Here is a 21,784-nt window from a genome sequence, read left to right on the forward strand (position 1 = left end):
CCCATGGGGAAAAAATCGATCTGATAAATCCCTTATCAAAGAGTTCCTCCAATCGCTTTCTCAACTCAGTCATCCATGCTGGTGATAGACGATAAGAAACTCGTGAAGCCAGTGCTGTTTGCTCCAAAATAAAATAAAATTGCAAGAGCGTCTCATGTGTCTTGTGGTGGCCTTTCCAAAGGTCACAAATATATCCTCATACTCTGTAATAACCGGAAGATCCTGCAGCCCATGTTGTCCATCATCCTTAACCATTGAAATGGTAGCCAAAAATCTCTATGTTCTTATATCCCATAACTCCTCAGCATGTAGAATGCATGCAATAAAAACTTCCATTTGCTTCAGCAATAGGAACTCTTGCCCTCAGGAAATCCAACACTACTTGATGACGTGACAGCCAATCCATCCCAAGGATGACATCGTAAAAACATAGCTCAATCCCTGACGAGTCTCCGAAAAAATCGGCCCTCCAAGCATAATTGGTACACCGCGATGGACATAAACAGCTCCCAATGTCCTATATCAATTGTCCAAACCGACACATCTCTGAAACGATCAACACTGCCAAAATTGGTAAACATACCAAAGTGTAACTCCAACACCCACACAACGCAAGCTGCTGCACCCCAATTCAAAAGCGATCTCCACGAGTTCACAAAACAAATATATCTCCAAAATAGTCAATATACTCGTACACACAACAACACATGCCAACCAATGGCTCATACCACACACCACATAATCTCCAGTAGCAAAACTCGTGGAACGATTGCTTGAAGTGGGTTGGTGGCAGAAACGTCACATATCCACTCCTGGATAACCTCAAAATAATGACCGAAGAACTGATAACTCCTGAGAAAACTGACGAACTTGGACATCACCCAACTGCTGAACATCTGGCGAGAACTCTGATAGTCGAAGGACGAATGACGATGATTTTACTCATCGTCATTGAAAGAGACAATTGAGTTAGTAATTACTGGACATAATGGTGCTAAAAGAATTTCCAAATATATAAATAAATATATATATATTTTTTTTAAACAAAAAGAACGTTGAAAACCGATGAAAACCGAATCCCCTGACCGCCATCCCGGGACGGAACCGGGATGGAACCCGCTCTGATACCAAATTGTGACACCCGCCACTTTCGAAATATAATAAATTGATAAAAGCAGAAATAAAATAATAATACAACTCAAATAATAATAATCTTCATATCATAATATAAAAGTCAATACGGTACCAAAAGGCCTAAAAGCCCAACATCGATAACATCCGAAATATAAAATACGACATAAACCGAAAGTCTGAAATAGGAATAACATAAACGATAAAAGTCCAGAGGCCTAAAGGCCCGATAAAGATAAAAGCGGTAAAAGCGATAGAAACCCAAAAGCCCAATAGCACCAGTCCGATAATCACTCCTGCTCGTCGGTCTCACCTAAAAGGGGGAAAGAAGGAGGGGTGAGCGACAGGGGAATCGCTCAATGAGGTATGGGATGCTACCCCGAAGTCCATGGACCCGGACATAGCACTCCGAATAAATATAATTTAATTCTAATGCATGTCAAACACAGTACCTAAAGTACTCAAGCAACAAACAATGGTCCTAGCGAGGTGCACACTCGCCGCCCTCTAACAGGCCAAAAACACTACCGAAAAGGTGCTCGGTTCATACACACACCGAAAAAGTGCTCGGTAACACACGCCCGTAGACGATTTATCGACACTTCTAGGCTACAGCTCAACCGGTCGACTAAAGTTGGCCATAACCTCATACAATCCGGCATACAGTAGTCCGTCTCTGTATCCGTCTCCAAACAAAAACAATCCTAGCTAAGAATTTACATTAAGTGAAACAATCAATGTTGAATTCTCTAACCCCCTAGTTCCGGTTTATGCAAAGAATCTACAACTAAACAAGCAATGATAGACTCGATTTCACACAGACGGAACACATTAGAAATAAATTATATTTATTCGAGATCCTAAGCCGTGTACGAGAAATTCGGGATTAGACCCTCACCTTAGCAATAATAAGAAGTGGTATCTATGAACTCCAGCTGCTCAAATGGACTCCAAATCTGAAATCAGATCGAAATTTCGAGTCAGAACGCCTTTCGAACGATCAAAAACGGAACTGGTCAAGGTTTGCGGAAAAGTCAACCCGCTGGTCAAAGTCAACCCGGTCAATCTTTGACCAGAAATCGATTTGACTAAACCGACCGGTTTACCCTAACCGAACCGAAATCAATTTAAACCGGTCAAACCAGTCAATCCACCGGTTTACCGAGTCAACCGAGTTGACTCGCTGAGTTGACTCGGACGAATTGACCGAGTCACCGGTTTCGGTCACCGGCGGCGACGGCGGAGCTTACCGGCGGCGAAGGCGGCGGCGACGATTTCCGGCGGCGGCGCGTGCACCTCACGCGCGCGCAGAGGCGAAACTTCCGGAGGCGCGTGCGGGCTCATCCGGGCTCCGATTGCGGCGCGGTCGGCGGCTACGGCTTCGTCTCGTCGAGAGGAACACGATGATGGCCTTGGATGCACGAGATTCGCAATGGTTAGGAAGTTATGGGCGATTTACTAAACGGAAACGAAACTGAACTTAAGGCATGCGGTTTCCGGCGGTTACCTAGGGTGTTGATCGGTGCTGGCAAGCTGAACGTGATCACGGCGCACGGTTGCTCCGGCGACGAGCTCAGGTGAGCTTTCTCCCTTCCTCTTCTTCCTCTCTCTCTCTTTTTCTTTCTCTCTCTCTCTTTCTTTCTTTCTAAGTTTGTGAATTATAGAAGATGGAAATGGTGGGAAAGAGGGTGGAGATAGTGGAAAAGAAGGTGAAGATGGTGGGGTTGGGGAAAGAAGTGGAGATGGTGGGATTGGGTCATTACAATTACCATATATAGACTTCTAAAACAATAAATACAATGAGTTTTATACGTGAAGGTTGTTTCGAAACGTGCATATGCATATGTATAAATGCTATGATGATAACTATCTGAAGAAAATTTCATATAGGCGAGAGATCTTTTTATAAGTTAAATAATACTTCACTCATCGCAACAAATCCCCAAAAAATATTTTCGTGAAGCTAAACAAGAAGAATATATGTTTATTTAGTTAATCCATGTTGACCAAACAATTTTTTTTATTTTTATTTTTTGTAAACAACCAAACAAAATTATTTATTGGTTAATCTCTTGATTTACGCCAAAAGCGACGATACGTTTGTTAATACACCTTTCTCGACATTATCAATACCAGTAATGAAATAATCTAATCTGTTTTCACTTCTTTTTTTCCTCTTACGAATAATGTAAAAAATTCCATTAATTTCACCACCAAACAAAAAAATAGAAATTTTTTGTATCAATATCATTCCGTCCACCGTACGTAACGCTACTTAACGACAACGGTGTCGTTTTCGTTCGTCCTACAGAGGGGGACGTTAGTTTGCATATCAACCGTTCATCTTTAAGCTTCCACAGAACCTAACCCGAAACCAACGGCCCAGATCTCTCTGACTAAGCCATTTATTTCTCTTCCATTCTCCATAGGTAAGGGTTCGATACGTGTTATTGTTTGTATATTAGCTCTGATTGAAAGGGCAGAGTTTCTTTAATTGTTGTTATATGTGCTCTGTATCTATTATACGTCTCTCTGTTTTTTGGTCTCCGGGGAACAAAAGGGGCGTTTTGTTTATTGGAAAGTCCGTGTAATTCGATTGAACGTGCAGCACCTTTTTTTTTTCTCTCTCTTTCCACGATCATATAATCAGCTTTGTGGTCTGATGTTTATGATTCATCAAGTTGGTGTTTTGCTCTGGATGATCTATACATCCACTTCTATGTTCTTCCCGCAAGCTTTGTTTATTTGTTTGTGTTCCTTTGTTTAGCTTGCTTTAGGTTTGGTGGAAGATCATCCTTAAATCTTTTGATGACTTGTTGAATCTGTGTTTATGTTATTTTATATTGAATTCTCTTGGTTGGGGACCATTAGTAATCCCCTCTCTTTTTTGCTGGTCTGATGTTTATTATTCATAAAGTTTGTTTGGTGTAACTGTTTGTTTGGTGTAACTGAATATTCTATTTGAGCTTCAGGCAGGATACAACTTTTGATCAGATATCTCATAAGGTATTGTTTTTGTCTGCAGGGAAAGGATGGATGGATGTGCTTACCCCGATGGTTCTGCCTCGAAAAGCAACCGGTCCTGTACTGCGTGAGAATATGAAGAAGAAAGATGAAAAGAATGTCCCTTTCTGCAGCCAAATTGCCTGTAGTGCAAAGGTAACCTCCACCAAGGGAAGCAGGATTGGCCCTACGGTTGACAATACAAAAGTTGGCAGGCCTGGAAAGGCAATTGTTGGGAGTTCATCTCGAACTCCGGGTGGATTTGGATACTTAAGAAAGCCAGCCATAGGTACTACTGGCAGGAGACAGCCCTCATCTAATGTGGACAGAGATTCTTCAGAGACGAGCAGTATTCATGATGATCCAGCGGCGGTTAAGCCCATCCTTCCTCGCCTAAAGACTAAGAGAAGCGCAATCAGTGTTCAGTCTCAAAACACCGTCTCTAGAGAAGTCGTAGGAATTAGCTCAAGTAGAGGAACCACCAGAAGTAGTCATCAGAAACCTGACTTGCGCACTCTAGATACTCTAATGCCTCCCTCTGTCTCTTCTTCTTCTGGTGGCGACCACACTCTAAGAGGTGGTCTGAGCAGGAATGGATTGAGAAACTTGAGGTGCAACTCTGTCTCTGATGTACTTCCAACTAAATCAAGCTCTGGAACAAAAGTCAGTGTGACTAAAAAGAAAAACTCTGATGGAGAGAGCAGCTCCTCTAGCCAAGGCAGTAAGAGTAGCGTGTCGGTGATGAAGGGAAGGAATCAAAGCTCTTCTCATGGAAACGGCGTCACAGTTTCTGATAACAGAAGGAATCGTATGGTACCAACTATCAGGGATAATAGTGTTGTTTCAAGTAGTGGTAGGAGATCAGGGCGACTTGGAGTTGTTGCATCCCCTGCTACTTCTCGACAAACGCCTCAACCTGCAACACCAATCAATCCCAATCATTCTCTTTCTGTTACTCCATCAAATAGTCACAGTAGTACTGGCCGGTTAAGTAGCATGATTCCTGGTAGCCCCTCAGAAGCTCACCCTTCAAGCTCTTTGGTGGACCGGGATGGTTTAAGTCGCTACAACATGAATGGAATTGCAGAGGTAGTTTCCGTCATCTTGTCGTCTGATTTCATTAGAAGCTTTGACAGGTTCGTGAGTGTGGTGATAACACTAATTTTGAAAATGTGTCAGGTATTGTTGGCCCTGGAAAGAATTGAACATGATCATGAGCTTACATACGAGGTAATTAGCAGCTTGGTCTTACATGTTTTGTCCGGGTATAGATTTGTTTCTCACGTTTCTACTACCTGTTCTGCTCTTTCCCCACAGCAACTGGCTTCTTTAGAGACAAATCTCTTCTCAAGTGGTATGATCAGATTCCACGATCAGCATAGCGATATGAGGATTGACATTGATAACATGTCATATGAGGTCAGTCTTGCATGTTTGTTTTACATCATGCTCCCTTGGGATATTATTCACCATTTTAGTTTAACAATCAAAAGTCTACTAAAGCTTAAATCATATGAACACAAATTTTTTTACAGGAACTACTAGCTTTGGGGGATGAAATAGGTACAGTGAGCACAGCTCTAAGCGAAGAAGCACTCTCGAGAAGCCTCAAGAAAAGCATTTATCAAGAGACAGATGAAACCGGTGCCATTTCGCTGGATAAGGATGATGATATCAAGTGCAGTATTTGCCAGGTCTCCTCTTTTTTCTCTACTTTGTACGCACAAACTATAAATTAATCCACTGGTTTGTCTAGTATCTGAGTAGGAAGAGGTTTAGTGAAACGAAGAAGAGGTTAATTTTATCTAAATATACTTATGCAGGAAGAGTATGTTGATGGAGATGAAGTAGGGACTATGCCATGTGAACATATGTACCATGTGAGCTGTGTACAACAATGGCTACGGATGAAGAACTGGTGCCCTATCTGCAAAACCTCCGCTGAGGAAAAGTCGTAGTGATGATGCCACACCAAACTTTAGCTTTTGGGATATGATTCCAAGATGATGCAGAGATACATCGCTTCTTCTTCTTATTCTTCTTTTGCACCAAGTGCTTGTCTCTACATCATCTTTGCTCTCTATCTCTCTTCTCTTCTGTACATAAAACCTTTTTTTTTTGGCCGGATAGGGGTACAAATGGGCATATAGATCAGGTGACCATCTCTTTCCCCACTTGTATCAAAGCTCAACTTTTGATTTGAACCTGAAACATTTTGTAGTTTATACTCGTCTTTTTTATTTTCTTCTGAAGCGGATAAATAAACCTGCACATTGAAATTTAACTGAATAATTTTCGCAATTAGGATATTTCATATTTCCTATTGCAGACAAATAATCAATTTATAATTTATTGATCCAACCCCTTATTCACCATTAACATGAATGATTATTACAAGTTCTGAGTCTGAGGTGTACAACTTCTTCGCTGCTATGTTTTTCCATATTGATCCTAAAGTACTCGTATTATTCTTTGGTAACATTGGCTGCGTTTGAGTTTCTTGGGGGTACACTTATTCGGGTATTTTTCGTTCTCTGGTTTCACAAGCAGCTAAGAGGTTCAAAATCACCATCCCTCACTAAGTAACTAAATTGATTAAATGATGATGATCTGCCACGGTTTTGATCGAAATCAGACACGTATTTTTTCTCCTCATTAAGTCAGACTTATGTCTTCTTATGCCTGCATGATTTTTTTCTTAATATGCAACGTAATTTATTTATTTTTGTTAACAGGGTTTAGTAAATGTTTATGTTTCTGTACTTTTTATATACCTAAAATGATGAAATAATACTACTCCTATATGAAGAAGAAAAAAAAAATCAAAAAGTATTATAGTAACACAACTTCAGTTGCATACAAAACGAAAATGAACTTTTCTTCAACAGCGATGAGAATCGGATATATATTATAGTAACACAACTTACATCGATTGCACCACAATTTCGAAGCTACAAAGCAAACTAATCAACGACGGCTACAAGTAATGTGCCACCTTTTAACAACACTACTCTTAAACGTCCACACAAAGCCTCGCCTAGATGAAGACAGAACCATATACAAATGCATTATGCAACAAACTTGGACAAATAAGTAAATCCATTCACAATAATTTAGCACATATTAACAGATAAAAACACAAACTAAGTGATGATATTCCAATACCCATCGCTTTGCTTCTGGAAGCTCACACATCTTCTCTTTTGACCCGTACGTTATTTGACATGATTATACTTCATATTCGTATGTCTGGAACCTCTCGGTTGGAACAAAACAAACGCAAACTAAACCGACTGGTCGAGAATTAATACGTGGATTTCAGTGGAACTCACGGACGTGGAAGGTATTAGGGTTCTTGATGACGATGTCGTACATGTAAACGGAGTTGAACTTGGAGAAGTCTCTTGGTAAGGAGATGAGGTCGATGGAGGAACGTTTGTGGTACTGGATGAGATCAGAGTCTCCACTAAAGTATCTCTCCCACCCGAGACTCATTAGGATCTGTTCCAGTGACGAGTAAGAAGAGACTACTTCACCGGTCGGCAAGTAAACCAACACATTCCTCCGGCCATGCGTCACTCCACCGGACTGGTTTGGGTTTTCTACAAGACGTATCACTCCGTTTTTGAAAACCCAAACGCCTGACATGGTCTCACAATAAGAATTCTAGCTTTTGTAATGTGTAGAGAGAGAGAGAGAGAAGAGCGATTTCGTTGGTGTTTAGTTATGAGATAGATTGTGTGCAGGGGTTCTATATTTATAGTCATACATGCATGAGGAGACAATTAATTTGTTTTAAAAAACTAAAGATTCTAAGTTTTCCATTTAGACATTCTTTTTTTGTTGATACATTCCTTTGGTTTGTTATAAATTAATTTTTCAACGCGCCTATTATTTAAGCTTGCAAATGGTGCATATGTGTTCTAGACTAAATTTTTAAAAATGTTAATCTGATTTTTTTTTCTAACAAATTTAAATTACTTTTTATTAATTAAATTTGTACTATGTTTAAAATGTAATGTGAGTTTACAAGACATGAATATCATTTGATGGAAAGAGATATATTAGATAAATCAATTTTTAAAGAGAAGATCAAATAATTGGAAGATCAAAAAGAATAAGATTATTAATCAAAAAGCACAATCACTATTTTAGACAAGACACATCCTTGCTAAAATATTAGAGAAACCATTTATAAAGTAAAACTTGTTTATTGGGTTTATATTCTCGATGGTGACCTAATTTAGAAAAAAAAAAACAATTAATCGAGGATTGGGGAGAACCTTTAAAGGCGACACACTTGGTTGTATAGTTAAAAGTAGAGGGTAGGGTAAAGTCCGTCTCTGTAGTATGGAGAATCTAGATCTTCTGGGACACACACGTATACCATTACCTCAATTCTTCTCCTTCTATAACTTTAAATAAAATGTTATAATACTCGATGTGAATTTTCTTATATATTTATTTCCATATATGCCTTTACTGTATTGCCAATTTTTTGTTGTCTCATTGGAATGAATACTAGAAGATACGTCAGCTGGTGATAGTTTAAGAGGTATTTCTCACGCAAATGACTGATGTGGATCCGACATCTCAGTGTATGCATACCAAACCTATCTTTAACGTTAAATTTTAACAGTTTAGATTCACGTATATATAGTCAGCTTTTTAAGTAACGAATCAGCATACGAAAGACATGGAAAGGAGCCCTAATGGTGGGGCTAGTTCGTTTCTGAATAGCATATATGTGAGTGAGAATCACGTTTTAATTGTCCGTGAGACATGTCGACGCAGTATTTTTTCGACATCATCATAATTATACTATTTATCCGAGGACATGTCGACGCAGTATTTTTCACCAAATATATATAACTCTAGCAGCCAATTTTTGATTTCCAAAGTGCATGTCACTTACCGAATCATGTATTTAATTTTTTTTAAGACATCGTTTTCATATATGAAATTCGTATTCTTATTGCATAAGTAGTAAAACGGAATATGTACTCTTGCTAACGTCTCGTTCAAGGGAACGAGTGTTTTATTTCGATAAGAATGGGACGGACAACAAGTTCGAACAAACTTGTGTACATTCGTATTGGCATTTACTGAATTATTACATACCGATACAAACTGTATAGACTAGTTTGGCCAGTAATCAGTTAATTTAGGGTTTAGAAATCCTTCATACCGCTCTTCAAGCATGGGGTTATAACCATTTCACGTTTACTGAGTTTTATCAATTCTCATTTTTATTGATGTAACAAGGTAATCATTTTAACTTTTAGTAATTTTTTATCGTTTATGCATGCACCCTCGATGAGAAAAATAAAGATGCATGCAAACTTTTTACTGTGTTTACTACGCAGTCTATTATAAAGAACTCTAACTATATGAACATTCTAGAAGTATAAGACAAAGCACGATTTTAATCGCAAGTCTTATAGTTTTGATTTTATTACAAAAGTATAATTTTCTATTTAGAAAAATTACATACTAAGATGAAAGACTTTCATCATTACTCGTGAACAATCATCAATCTGGCCGATTTTGCATAATCACATTGCGTAAATCTCCAATGAAAAATATTTTTCAACAGCAACAAAACTATTTTATGTGCACGACAAATAAATTCACAAAGACAATGGCATATCATATATAAGGAGATACTATCGTGCTCAATTTTTCATAGCTTTAATCCTATTTCTTTCTCTTTAATCCTAAATTTAGATATGAATAGATCCGACGTTTGATTTAATTAGAGGTACGCACATAGAAATTATTTCCGATGAAATTTTGTCCTAACTTGTAAATATTAGGACACTGCGAATTACAGCTTTATAATAATTCCTCCAAAAGATAAAGATAAAGATGCATGGGCGGGCAAATGAGTGTTGAGATGCCAAGAGTTGTTTAATACGGAATTAGAACTAATTACAGATGTGGAGATTGGGGAATATATACGAAAGAACGCGCATATTTATTTCTATGTGATATATAAAGTTTTAAAATATGTGTTGTATGGAAACAAGAATACTACTAAACTATAAATAATTAATCTGGTGGGTAGGGATGCGTTATTGGGAATAATATATGCTAACAGTTAGAAAATCATAACGTTGTCTTTTCATGCCCACTTCAGACATGCATGTGTAGTAATGTACTGAGATATTTGGGAGATTTGACCTTTCAAGTTGTTTTTTTGCTAAAATATTTTTTTTTATTTCAAAACATTTTTAGTTACTTTTGTGGTTTTGATTAGGATTCTTTACGGATTATTTATCAGATCAAAAGTTATACTAAATTTATTATTTAATCAATGACTTGAAACTTTTATCATCCTTTTTGATATCAGTATTTGTTTCAGTGATTCAATAACTAGTCTAAATTTGAAGTACTAACGACTTGAAAGTTTATTATTCTCTCTGTTTCATTATAAGTGTCGTTTTAGGTTTTGGCACACGGATTAAAGAAACAATTAATTTTGTACATTTCTTATAAAAAAATACTATTACTTATACACCTAACCATATTTCAACCAATAGAAAAATAAATTTTGCATAAATTTTGCATTGAAAATCGAAAACAACACTTATTTTGTAACGAAAAAAATTCTCTAAAACGACAATTAATATGAAACGGAGGGAGTATTAACTAGTGTTATTACCCCATGCTTAGCACGGGTCAGATTCTACCTGCATTTAATTCTTAAAAAAAAACTATATGGTTTTTTATTTGTTGTTTTTATATTTTTTTCTTCCTTATATGTTTCTGTATTTTTTCAAGTTGCAAAAGCAAATAAAGTAATTTTATAAATATAAGCTATCGAAAGAACAAATTTGTAAATACCAATTTTGTAAATAATGTTGGGAGATGCTTTATTGTTACCTTTTTTGATGACAAAACTTTGATTTTTCATTTTTCATTTTTCTACTGAAAAGTTAAGTTTTTGAGCAGAGTATATCCCTTCATTTTAACCTCAGATGAACAATTAAGAGGTTATTGATCAACAGTAAAAGGAAATTGAATCTAAATCAAGAGTAATTATAAACTTGCATGCTTTTTTACCAGACCAAGAACTCAACAAAAAAAAATGGATAGAGAAAGTGAAAGATAAACTGAGAAAAAGGGAGACATTGAGTAAAGTAAAGATATTATATCAGAAAACTAGAGAGAGGTGAGAGATTTTTTCTCTCCTTTCTCTCTCTCCGACTTTACCTTTTTTCGTTGAAACCCTAATTTTCTTAGCTCCGGTGGCCGGTGGTGCCCTTCACCGTCGGTCGCCACCCCTCATGTTCTTTGCTCTGCCTCTTACCCTGTTTCGCGGATATCTTTTCCTCGTCTCTTTGCTCGATTCCTCTAGATTATCGTCGGATTACGACCGGATCCGGCGGTTCTAAACGGTCGTCGGGTGTGTTCTCGACTTCCCCGGAGTGTTGGCGAGTCTGTGGTTAGTTGTCCGTGTTCAGGAAGCTCTGAATATGTTGTAGATCTGGGATTCAGTGGTGGTTGGATCTGGGTCAGGTTCAACCCTGAGCTCTCGCCGGATTTGAAGCGCGTCGCTGCCGTTAAGTCTCTGGCCTCATGCTGCTCTGCCTTTCCCATCTCTCCCCCATTTCGGTTGCTCCGCTAGGACTTCCCCTTCTCGAATCTTGGATTTGAGATGTAATGGCGCTGTGAGGCTTTCGCCGGGGACTCTTGTTTGGTCTGATTCTTGTAGGTGCTAGCATGACGACTTGTCTTGTCGTCTGGTGTTTGGAGCTCTGTCTCCTCTGTTCCTCACGGTTCCAGAAGGAGACTAACTGATGTTGTGCCTTGCCTCCTCATCGTTTTGTTGCCATTATCCTTCCGAGTCAACTGTTTTGTGAAGGGGCCGGAGTCGAGAGAATTAAACATCTGCTTGCTTCTGACAGCTCTGCTCCATCGTCTACCTGCTTGGCTCTTTTCGTTTGTTGTAGGGTCTACATGGCCTTGTCGTGTTTGTCTCATGAGCTACTTCGGCGTCTGGAGTGGATTCCAACGGATTGGGGCCGGACCAGGACCTTGCCATCCCCGCTTCGCCTTCCGTCCTTTTGGTTTCGCCTTCGGGATAATCTTCGGCCCCTAGGATTATTCTCCGGTTGATTTGCTCCCTGATTAATGTCCTTGTTACAGGTTCCTGCAGCAAGGTAAGCATTCATCTACTGGTAATCGAATAGCAGCTTAGGAATTAGTTAGTGAAGCTCTAATCACTCTCTCGGGTGTTGACTAGACTTTATTGTCATTGAAAGTTTTTTTATCTTTTTTGGGGGGCTTTCCTTGACCCATGCTTTGTTAGCAATCTTAGATGCAGTAGAATTTAATCCTTCAAGGACTGTTGAATCTCTTGGACCATTATTTCTATAATGAATTCACATACTTATCAAAAAAAAAAAAGTGAAAGATAAACTTGCATGTTTTTTTACCAGATCAAGAACTCAACAAAAAAATGGATAGAGAAAGTGAAAGAGAGAGAGAGAGAATAGATGAACAGAGTGTAAAATAAATAGATAAAATCAGATAAGTAATAAAAGGGAGATATCCTCCTCAACCAAGCTGTCCACGTAGGCAATTTTAATCAACCAATTAGACAGGGTGTTTTTGCCATGTCAAATATGTGTTGATTTCTTGGGCTTCGACTTACCGTAATTTTTAAAACAATCGAACCCAGCCCATTAGACCATAGACAGACCCAGCCAGCGACCAAACCATTTCGACCTCTCCCTTACGCGTCTCTCAAATCCTATTAACCTAAATCGAATCTTCGTCCCTTTGTCGATTCTTCATCTCCTTTGTCGATTCCTAATTTTTGCTCTTCCTCTTCTTTGATCCGTTTCATGATCTGACCCTAAACAATCAATACAACTCCACTTCGTTCTCTCTTTACTCTCATTTATGGATTCGTTTTGCTTTTCTCCTTCAGATTTTGTTTATATAACTCTTAATCCGCATTTTCTCCTTCTTTTGTTTATACAACTCTTGATACGAGTCTTATTCCGATTAAGCTTTGTTGCAATGAGTTCCAACGGAAGTTCCATCTCCGAGAAACCAAAAGGCGTTGAGTCTGACTCCTCTCCCGGACCGATCAAACCCATCGGAACACCCCATGTCTCATCCAACCACTCAATAGGCGATCTCCACTCGAAGCGAGACAAAGGCGAAGCGTCGGTCACTTCCGGTCTGACCAAACTCAGCGGCAAAACTACTGTCTCTTCCGGCGTCTTGATCGGCGTACCTATGTCGAAGAACCCCAATGGTAAGAACCCTTATCGTTTCATTATGAGATTATAGTGTCCGTCTGATTACCAGTATAAAAAATAGAGAATCTGAAGCTATGAGGTTTAAAACAATGAGATGAGCAAAATAATTGTTTTTAGTAGATAATTTTTATACTAGAGTAAATAGAAACGCATGTGAAATTGTGGATTTTTAGTTCCCTTTTTTAATGATGGTAACGTTCGTATTCCTATGCAGGTGCGATCATTCACAGCACGAAGGCTGGTGTCTCCTCAGGTGTTAGAGGCAAATCTGCTGTCTCTTCCCGCGTCAGGGGAAAAGCTATTGTCTCGGCCGAAGTGGTGGCTTTCAAAGATGTGAAATACGGACCTCATGACGGCGAGTTGAGGTTCCGGTTGATCCATTTTTGGGAAGCTCGAAATATTGTGTCAAAGGTGCTTATCGGTCTCGAGATGCTTCTCATCGACCAAGAGGTATAACCCAAAATCTTGCTTACAGTTTAGTTTAGAAATTGAAACTTATCGTTCTAGACTTTACTTTGGCAGAGACTTTATGATTAGAAAATAATTTATGATTTTGGTTTCTTGGTCTCACTTTGGCAGTTTAGTTTTGCTAATAAAAAAAGAGAACATATTCCATTAAAACTTTGACTGATGAACATTTTAGATAATTTATAGCAAGTGTTTGCTTTTATTGATAGTACAGTAACTATAATTTTTTTGTTGATGCGTTTCTATGATTTCCTGTCTAGCATTTCTGATTTAATTTCTTTACTGATGATAACAGGAGACTGTCATCCAGGGTTTCATCCCAGCTGGGAGGATAGACACTTATTTGCCACACATGAGAGCTGGTGGCCTTTACAGACTCAACAGTTTTTTCGGTTCTCACAACAAGAATTTGTATCGTGTTGCGGAACCAAGTTTCACCATCACATTCTCATCGACTTCTGACCTCTCTAATCTAACGGACAGTCCGGTTTGTTTCCTTGAGGACCGGTTCCGGATCCATGGATATGAGGAGTTCGATGCTGCCTGCGACTTGAGAGGGGATCTTTATGGTAAGCTCCCCGTGTTATATAATGTGTTTAAATCGATCAAGTATGTTCAGCATTCTTTGTCTAGGATAATGTTTTGATCTACACTTACAATTTTAGGCTACATTTTTGGGTTTATGATATATAAAGCATTGAGTTTGTTTATTTTATCTTGCAGATTATGTTGGCCACATCAAGCTTGTGAATGGACAGGTTCTAAGTGATAGTCTCATGCTAGATGATGCCGAGATGGCTTCATCACGCCGCGTCTTGCTCCATGTTCAAACACATGAGTAAGCTAATCTATTTTTTTTCATATTCATATGTTGTCTCTCTTAACACATGTGTTTTGTATGTTATAGTGGTCCGGTGATGAAGTTGTACCTATGGGACAAGGCTGCCTCAGATTTTAGTGAGAAATTTAAAGCATCTGGAGGAACCGCACGTGTTGTTTTGGTCACTACTTTAAACCCGAAACGATTTGGAGGTCCGTATTATCAACCTTTTTAATTTTTAAGCAGGACACAGGATGGTCAAGGAGTCTTATCTGGTTAGGTTAGTTTTGGTAGTAGAGCTGCTTTTGGACATATACATATACATATGAGTAACCTATAGGTTCCGAGATAGCAAATATTAGACATATATATATTTCTACATCTCATTTACATTATAACTTTGCATATGTATTATAACAATGGATCTGTTATAGGTGCCCTCGCTCTCTCCTCTATGACGCCATCACGTGTTTTCTTGGACAAAGATGTTCAAACAACCGAAGAGTATCTCACTTGGTAAGCATTCTATATTTAAATTTTGGCCGTTGTATTCCACATTGTATTTGATGTTTGGGTGTTGGCTTCAGGATGAACGCGAACTTATCTGTTGCCAACAGAGTTAACGCAGACGTTGTCACTAAGACTGAGACAATGACCATAGGCGAGCTCTTATTCTATATTCAGCAGGAAGATGCCAAGGTTATACAATATCAATGATTAACGCCTTCAATATGATAGTCTTAATCTCTTAATTAATTGTTTCGCATCTTGCAGGTTGCTTGGTTTGAGTGCATAGCAACCATTGCTGATGTTGTGCACGGTTCATCCTGGTATTACATAGGCTGTGGTGTGTGCCACACTAAGGCAACCAAAGGGCCTACCACCCTTATGTGTAAAAAATGTGGGAAACCCGACATTGTTGGTGTTCCACAGTAAGTGACTCAGCTGTACTTATTCTTATACTTTAATGCACTCATTATAACTCTGCACATGACACAGGTACCTGGCCAAGATCTATGTGTATGATAATGAGGATCAGGCGTCTTTTGTGCTCCTCGGTGATGCTGGACATGAGTTATCCGGAAGAAAAGCTTCAGAGTTGGTTGCAAGTTATTTCGAGGTAATTACAACCCTGTGTGCTTATGTTATTTGAATCTATATTCTCCAAGATAGCTAGATATATATAGTGACAGTTGTTTAATGTATATTAGGCTAATGAGAATGTAGAAGATGACCACTTGGTTCCGGTACCTCAGGCTCTTATCGATACCATTGGACAGACTCGAAAATTCATTGTGAAAGTATCATATCACAATTTGACAGGCAAGACCCAAGCTTTGACTGTGACAAAGGTTCTCACCCCAGAAGATCAAGAAGCTGAAGCCCAAGGAACTCTGCAGAATGGAATTGCTGATGGTGATCCTTCCACATGCGTTGGGATAGTGAAGAGGGCTGCTGATAAGGTCGAGGCAGAAGACCCCAAGCGAGCCAGATGTGGCTAGGATGTGTTGAATCGTGGTTTTATGATTACTAAGACTCTATGCTTTGTTTTTTTTTAATCTCAGACTTTGTGTTTGCAACATTGAACTATCTTTCTTATTGTCTCTGCATAATGTTTTTTACCTTAAGTTTGATGTTTGAGTATCTTAGTTTTGTTGGATTTGAAGCTTTTACGAATTTGGTTGTTTTAAGTCTTGCAGTTTACATTTACAAATGCATTCACGAATAGATTTTTTAAGAAAAAATTGTGTTCTAATCATTAAAGGTTTTGGTTTTGAGCAACCATGTAGCATCATGCGAATTTAACATGGCTTAGGCTGTTGGTCTAGGAGGTTCAACTGATTCCATTATTAGGTTCATATTTTTTTTACAGCAAGATACTTAAGGATCTCAAGAAAGAGTTTGGTTGCAATGGTACACTGGTTGCAAACACAATAATTGCATATAAATAAATATATTATCAATTCAAATATCACTAGAATAAATTATTTACATATGTTCAGAATATTTAATATTAAATCAAACATACAGGGTTTTTTATCAAAGAACAATTATTTTATCACATAAAATACAATTTAAAAATACTCATGCATTTGAAATATTTAGTAAAAAAATGAATATCAATTTTTTACATATCACAAAAATATTTATTATAATAAAATTATACTTTTATTGTGTAAGAATATTAAAAACACTTATGTATATATAAAATTATATACAATATATATAAGGAGATATATCTCTTTTGTTTTAAAAAATTATGATGTAAACTATTATTTTGGATAACACAATATAAATTATTTTTATATAATGATGATTACCAAATAACAATTCATTATAATTTACGATAATATAATAACAAACCTAATTATTTATTTAAGATATGAATATTTTATAACAAAAAATAAATTATTTTAAGACAATGATAATTCTCAAATCAATAAAATTTCTTTTTAATTAATTGTTAATTATATACTAACAGATCTATTTATTTATTAAGGATAATAAATCTTTAAGCTGATTTAAATTTAAGTATGAGAGTTCAGAGGCAAAAAATCACTTTACAAATTATAATATAAATTATTAAAATAAATATAAATTAATTAATTAAATAAAAACTTAATTATACCAAACAATCCGCGCGTAGCGCGGATAAAAGATCTAGTGTTTATAAAAGAAAAACAGTTTTAACTTTTAAAACATGATTGAACTTAGTGGTGAAAGGGTGAGCAATTTTAGGAAACGTTACTTGAGTTTATGGAAAATTAAAATGGAAAACAGTTTTTTTTTCAAAATTATATTTTTGCAAGTTTATGCCAATTGTCAAATTTTTATGATATTCACTAAATGCTTGAGTTGAAATTTGTTTTAAGATTCAAGAATTTAGTTATATGTTATGTGTTACTTATTAGTATGCGGTGGTATAGTTGTTTTTCGATTATTCTTGCTTTGGTATTGTATCAAATTAACTAATTGTCCAACTCATAATTATAGATGTACAAATGTGGATTTGTGATAAAGTTTGATGACAATACTGTTTTTTTTAATTCTTATTCATAGTGGAGTGTGCATGTGTCAGAAAGAGGCCAATATCAACTTTTATGTTTTTGCGTATGAATTATAAATATATATATTATTTTGTATAATGCATACTTGCTCTACAACATTTGCTTGATAGATAGATGTAGTATATAAGGGATTGGCTGAAGTTCATGAATTATATAATTTGTACTTAAGGCCCATATATATACTACGACAGGCCATATATGATGGGCTTAAAACTCTCGGTATCGTTCGGAGGCTTTGATCTCGTGTTGGGAGTGTCCAAACTCAACTGTATAATCGTCCGTCGTTAAAACGTGAAGAAGTAAAAAAAAAATGGCGATCTCTTTCATGGTTACTTGTCACCTGAAGCAGCCTTACGCATCTGCTTCTCCTACTCCTCATGATAAAGGTTTATACATTTCTCAAATTTGTTGATTTCGAACGTATTGGTTGAAGATTGTGTGACGGTTTCATCAGGAAGAGCATGTAGATACACGGGCCAAGCAGTGGTACGCTTCCATCGACTTGATTAGGGTTTTGGACGTTTAGGTTTTGATAAGTTTTTGGTTTCAATAGAGAGCTCTGCCGATACGTGTGATAACAGTGGGGAAAAAGAGATCGGAAGGTGTTCGACTCTTGGTCGATGAGTACAAGACCAAGCTTAAACCGTATTGCTCCTTTGAGGATTCTTTGGTTCGCTCCAATCCTCGAAATGCTCAGTACGTTGATTCGATTTTTGGAGATAAAGCTCAGTAACTTAGATGGCTTTGGTTTGAAGTCAATAGTGTTTTTACTCGTAGGGATGTTAGAGCTCAGGTTGAGGATGAAGAAGTGGCTGTGATGAAGCTTATTGGGCCTGATGTTTGGGTATTATTGAAATCTCTTTAGAATCAATCTGTAATTAGTCATTCTTGATGGTCTGATTGTGAGATTTTAGGTTGTGGTGCTTGACGAGAGAGGCCGTGACGTTGATTCAGAACAGATGGCTGAGTTACTTGGGGATGCAGGCAATAGTGTAAGCTTTGGCCTTTCCCTTTGTTCTTAGTCTTCTTGGAAAGTTATCAAACTGATTGAAGTTAATCTGATTCATCTTGAGGAAACCTTTCTTTACAAATGGAAAGGCTTAAGAGGACTTGTTAAGCAGGAGAGAATGTTTGACTCTGTGGCGATCTCTGTTTTCAGGGAGCTTCGAGGATATCGTTTTGTATAGGTGGAGCTTATGGACATGGAAGTGAAGTGAGGAAGCGAGCTAATGTGACCATTAGACTCTCCTCCATGGTCCTGAATCATCAGATAGCTCTTGTTGTACTTATGGAACAGCTTTACAGGTGATAACATTGTTACTTCTGTCTCTGCATTCCAATTATACTATGAGATGATGTAATTGGTTTCCTGTTTTCAGGGCATGGACTATTCTCAAGGGCCAAAATTACCATCATTGAGGGTGTACATGAATCTACTTTTTGGGTTCTTTTATTTTCGAGTTCTCCTGTCTAGAGAAACTACATTGCTAAATATAGCTTCTCCGCCGATAGTTGTATCAGAGATTGTTTATTGAACGTCAAATTTTACTTGCTTCTGATCCAGTTCATATTATGGTCATCGTTGAGTGGGACGTCTGTTCTTGTTTGTTGCATCACTATTTTTTGGTTATATAAGGACTGAATGAATGAAGAAGCAACAGTGGCTATTCAACAAATGATCATTCTCCATAGATCTCCATCTAAAGGAAGGAGGAGAGAGGAGACCTTCCCGTGATTAAGATCATCTTCCCTGCCTCTTGCAGATTTAATGCCAAGGAAGAACGAAAAAATGAAGAAACTGATTCCACTATTAAGGTAACTATTTGTGATTTATGATCATTATTCATTCTCCTTATTGTACATGTGTATATATAAAAAAAGCAATCGTCTAAAGCAACTCTATTGGCCACAATACAGATGACACTAGAGCTGAGACAAGATAGGAACCATATCAGGCCGTAGCTTAGGCAACGCGACAAGTGGCTCAGCCTTAGACATTGCCACACCAAAAACAGCCCTCATGTCTATATCTCCTTCATCTACCTTCTCCCAATCAAAACACTGAACCAATGCTCCGACAGCAAGCGCCACTGTCCTCATTCCAAATCCAGCTCCAGGGCATGCTCTCCTCCCAACTCCAAACGGCAAGAACCTGTAACCATCTCTATCGCCAAGAAACCCTTCAAATCTCTCAGGCTTGAAAACATCCCCGTCTTCCCAAAGCTCACCGTTTCTATGAACATCCCAGGCATTTACGAACAACATTGTGTTTTCCGGAAGCTCGTAGTTGCCTAAGTTGAATCTCTTTGATGAGCAGTGAGGAAGCAAGAGTGGAGCTACGGGGTATAGCCTGAGCGTCTCGTAGATGACACACCGAAGATAAGGTAAGCTCGAGAGATCGGAGTCTTGTATAATCCCTTTTTGCTTAGCATTAGATTTGATTTCTTCTCTGAGCTTCTCAAGCTTATCAGGATGGTTCAGCAAAACCGACATTGCCCATTCCATTACCGCAGGTGAAGTATCAGTTCCGCCGTTGAACATAAGCACTACGATTCCTTTGATGACATCATCTGAGTAGAACTCTGGTTCTGTTTCTTGAAGGCGTAAGAACTTCTCCACTACCGAACCGGTTGAATCAAATTTCTTCATCCGAACATCATCAATGAGTCGTTGAAGATACTCATCTCTCATCCTCTGCATCTCCATCACTCTCTTCTCAATACCTTTGAACCCAATCCACCTCAACACTGGGAAAAAATCGCAGACGTTCATCGACATGCTCGAGAAGAACCTCGACTTGAAATCATCAAAGAACCTCTTCTCTGATTCCGGACCGCTCTCTTCAACGCCACGACTCCCAGAGACTAACCTGAGCATGACCTGAGCAGTGAGAAGCGTGAAATGATACTTGAGATCCACTTTCCTAGAGTCAACGGATGATCTGAAGAGTCTCGAACAGAGATTCAAGACTTCTTCGTTACGGATAAAGGAGTTCTTCTGGAGACTTGTGGAGGAGAAGACCTCGAGGGTGGAGAGACGGCGGAGAGTTCTCCAGAGATCTCCGTAAGGAGCGAGTCCGAAGTTCTTGTAGCCGTAGCTGAAGTGATCAGAGGTGATGGTCCTGGGGCGGTTCGCGAGGGTTTGGTCGTGGTTGGTGAAGCACTCTTCGATGGATTCTGGGGAAGAGAGGACAAGGACGGGACGGCATCCGAATTTTAGAAAGAGAACAGGGCCGTGGACTGAAGAGAGGTGATGGAGAGCTTGTGGTAAAGGAAACTTCTTGATAAGGTGAAGATGGCCGATGATGGGAAGAGACGTAGGGGTTGGTGGTAACTTGGAGTTTTGACTCCAAAGGGATCTGGCGAAGAAGAAGAAGATAGGAGCTGTGAGAGAGAAGATGATAAACCAGAGATTTTCCATTTTCTTCTTTTTTTTCTGGTCAAGGCTGAAGATTGATTGACAAGAAGAGGACGAAAGATGAATTAGAGATATCAACAAAACAATTGACAGTGGTTATTTTTTTGTTTATCCCACACATAGAAAATTGAATTACAACATGTTTTCAACGAGTTTGGTCGGAACTGAAGCTTCTTGATATACATTTATGTACATTTTTCTTAGTGTTGGTAGTAAAGTAGAAGATGGTCAATTTGGTGGGTTTGTTCTTACTTGTCTCTTGCTATCTAGGTTTGTTCTTGCACGTAAGATAAGAGGTATATTTCAGTTGTGACTATCATTTGTTTGTTCTTGAGGTCAACTGTTTTGCAGTTTGTATAATTGTTGATCACATTCTTTTCGTGATAACAGATAAAGACTTAGTTGACAAAACATAGAAAAATGTAGGATCTTAAAGTTGATGTTCATTTGTTTTAACTGAGGTTGAGCTGGCTCCTCGGATGAGCTTATTTTTCTAATCCTAGGTTTTGACATTGACTTGGTGGAAGTCATTTTTCAGACTATTATTTTTCTCATAAGTATATCCGTGCGTTTTAGTTTCAATTTCTCAAAAAGGTGCAAGG

The 21,784-nt window shown here is 38.1% G+C and overlaps 4 protein-coding genes and 2 long non-coding RNA genes across 10 annotated transcripts; 3 read left to right on the forward strand and 3 right to left on the reverse strand.

Annotated features, from left to right (window-relative positions):
- Nucleotides 1-1,203: 1,203 nt before the first annotated feature.
- On the reverse strand, nt 1,204-2,969 carry LOC106453848. Its single transcript, XR_007335747.1, has 4 exons — nt 2,639-2,969; nt 2,382-2,542; nt 2,030-2,087; nt 1,204-1,444 (listed from the first exon to the last, which is right to left on the reverse strand). It is a non-coding gene; the product is annotated as an uncharacterized LOC106453848 (long non-coding RNA).
- A 597-nt stretch (nt 2,970-3,566) lies between these two features.
- LOC106451800 (E3 ubiquitin-protein ligase MBR2-like) lies at nt 3,567-6,359 on the forward strand. Of its 4 annotated transcripts, none has more exons than XM_013893777.3 (6): nt 3,577-3,811; nt 4,157-5,223; nt 5,314-5,364; nt 5,452-5,553; nt 5,670-5,828; nt 5,958-6,359. In XM_013893777.3, the coding sequence occupies exons 2-6, from the start codon at nt 4,168-4,170 to the stop codon at nt 6,090-6,092; spliced, it is 1,503 nt and encodes a 500-aa protein (XP_013749231.1). In that variant the 5' UTR covers nt 3,577-3,811; nt 4,157-4,167; the 3' UTR covers nt 6,093-6,359. The 4 variants fall into 4 exon arrangements, with proteins under 4 accessions (XP_022575244.1, XP_013749231.1, XP_022575248.1 ...); XM_022719527.2 differs by having other exon boundaries at nt 3,599-3,712; XM_022719526.2 differs by having other exon boundaries at nt 3,601-3,718.
- Nucleotides 6,360-7,023: 664 nt separating this feature from the next.
- Nucleotides 7,024-7,869, reverse strand: LOC111215651 (flowering-promoting factor 1-like protein 2). The gene has a single exon (XM_022719528.2). The coding sequence runs from the start codon at nt 7,780-7,782 to the stop codon at nt 7,453-7,455; it is 330 nt and encodes a 109-aa protein (XP_022575249.1). The 5' UTR covers nt 7,783-7,869; the 3' UTR covers nt 7,024-7,452.
- Nucleotides 7,870-12,903: 5,034 nt separating this feature from the next.
- On the forward strand, nt 12,904-16,388 carry LOC125603808. Of its 2 annotated transcripts, XR_007335746.1 has the most exons (3): nt 12,904-14,446; nt 14,601-15,213; nt 15,285-16,388. It is a non-coding gene; the product is annotated as an uncharacterized LOC125603808 (long non-coding RNA). The 2 variants fall into 2 exon arrangements; XR_007335745.1 differs by having other exon boundaries at nt 14,601-16,388.
- A 1,584-nt stretch (nt 16,389-17,972) lies between these two features.
- LOC125603810 (putative RNA methyltransferase At5g10620) lies at nt 17,973-19,333 on the forward strand. The gene is made up of 7 exons (XM_048774579.1): nt 17,973-18,151; nt 18,220-18,251; nt 18,319-18,461; nt 18,543-18,609; nt 18,680-18,757; nt 18,925-19,070; nt 19,145-19,333. The coding sequence occupies exons 1-7, from the start codon at nt 18,076-18,078 to the stop codon at nt 19,182-19,184; spliced, it is 582 nt and encodes a 193-aa protein (XP_048630536.1). The 5' UTR covers nt 17,973-18,075; the 3' UTR covers nt 19,185-19,333.
- A 222-nt stretch (nt 19,334-19,555) lies between these two features.
- LOC125603809 (cytochrome P450 81C13-like) lies at nt 19,556-21,417 on the reverse strand. Its single transcript, XM_048774578.1, has one exon. It carries the CDS (start codon nt 21,183-21,185, stop codon nt 19,689-19,691), a length of 1,497 nt encoding a protein of 498 aa, XP_048630535.1. The 5' UTR covers nt 21,186-21,417; the 3' UTR covers nt 19,556-19,688.
- Nucleotides 21,418-21,784: the final 367 nt, after the last annotated feature.

This window comes from Brassica napus, unplaced genomic scaffold (assembly GCF_020379485.1).
Source record: "Brassica napus cultivar Da-Ae unplaced genomic scaffold, Da-Ae ScsIHWf_3;HRSCAF=5, whole genome shotgun sequence".
NCBI classification, from domain to species: Eukaryota; Viridiplantae; Streptophyta; class Magnoliopsida; order Brassicales; family Brassicaceae; genus Brassica; species Brassica napus.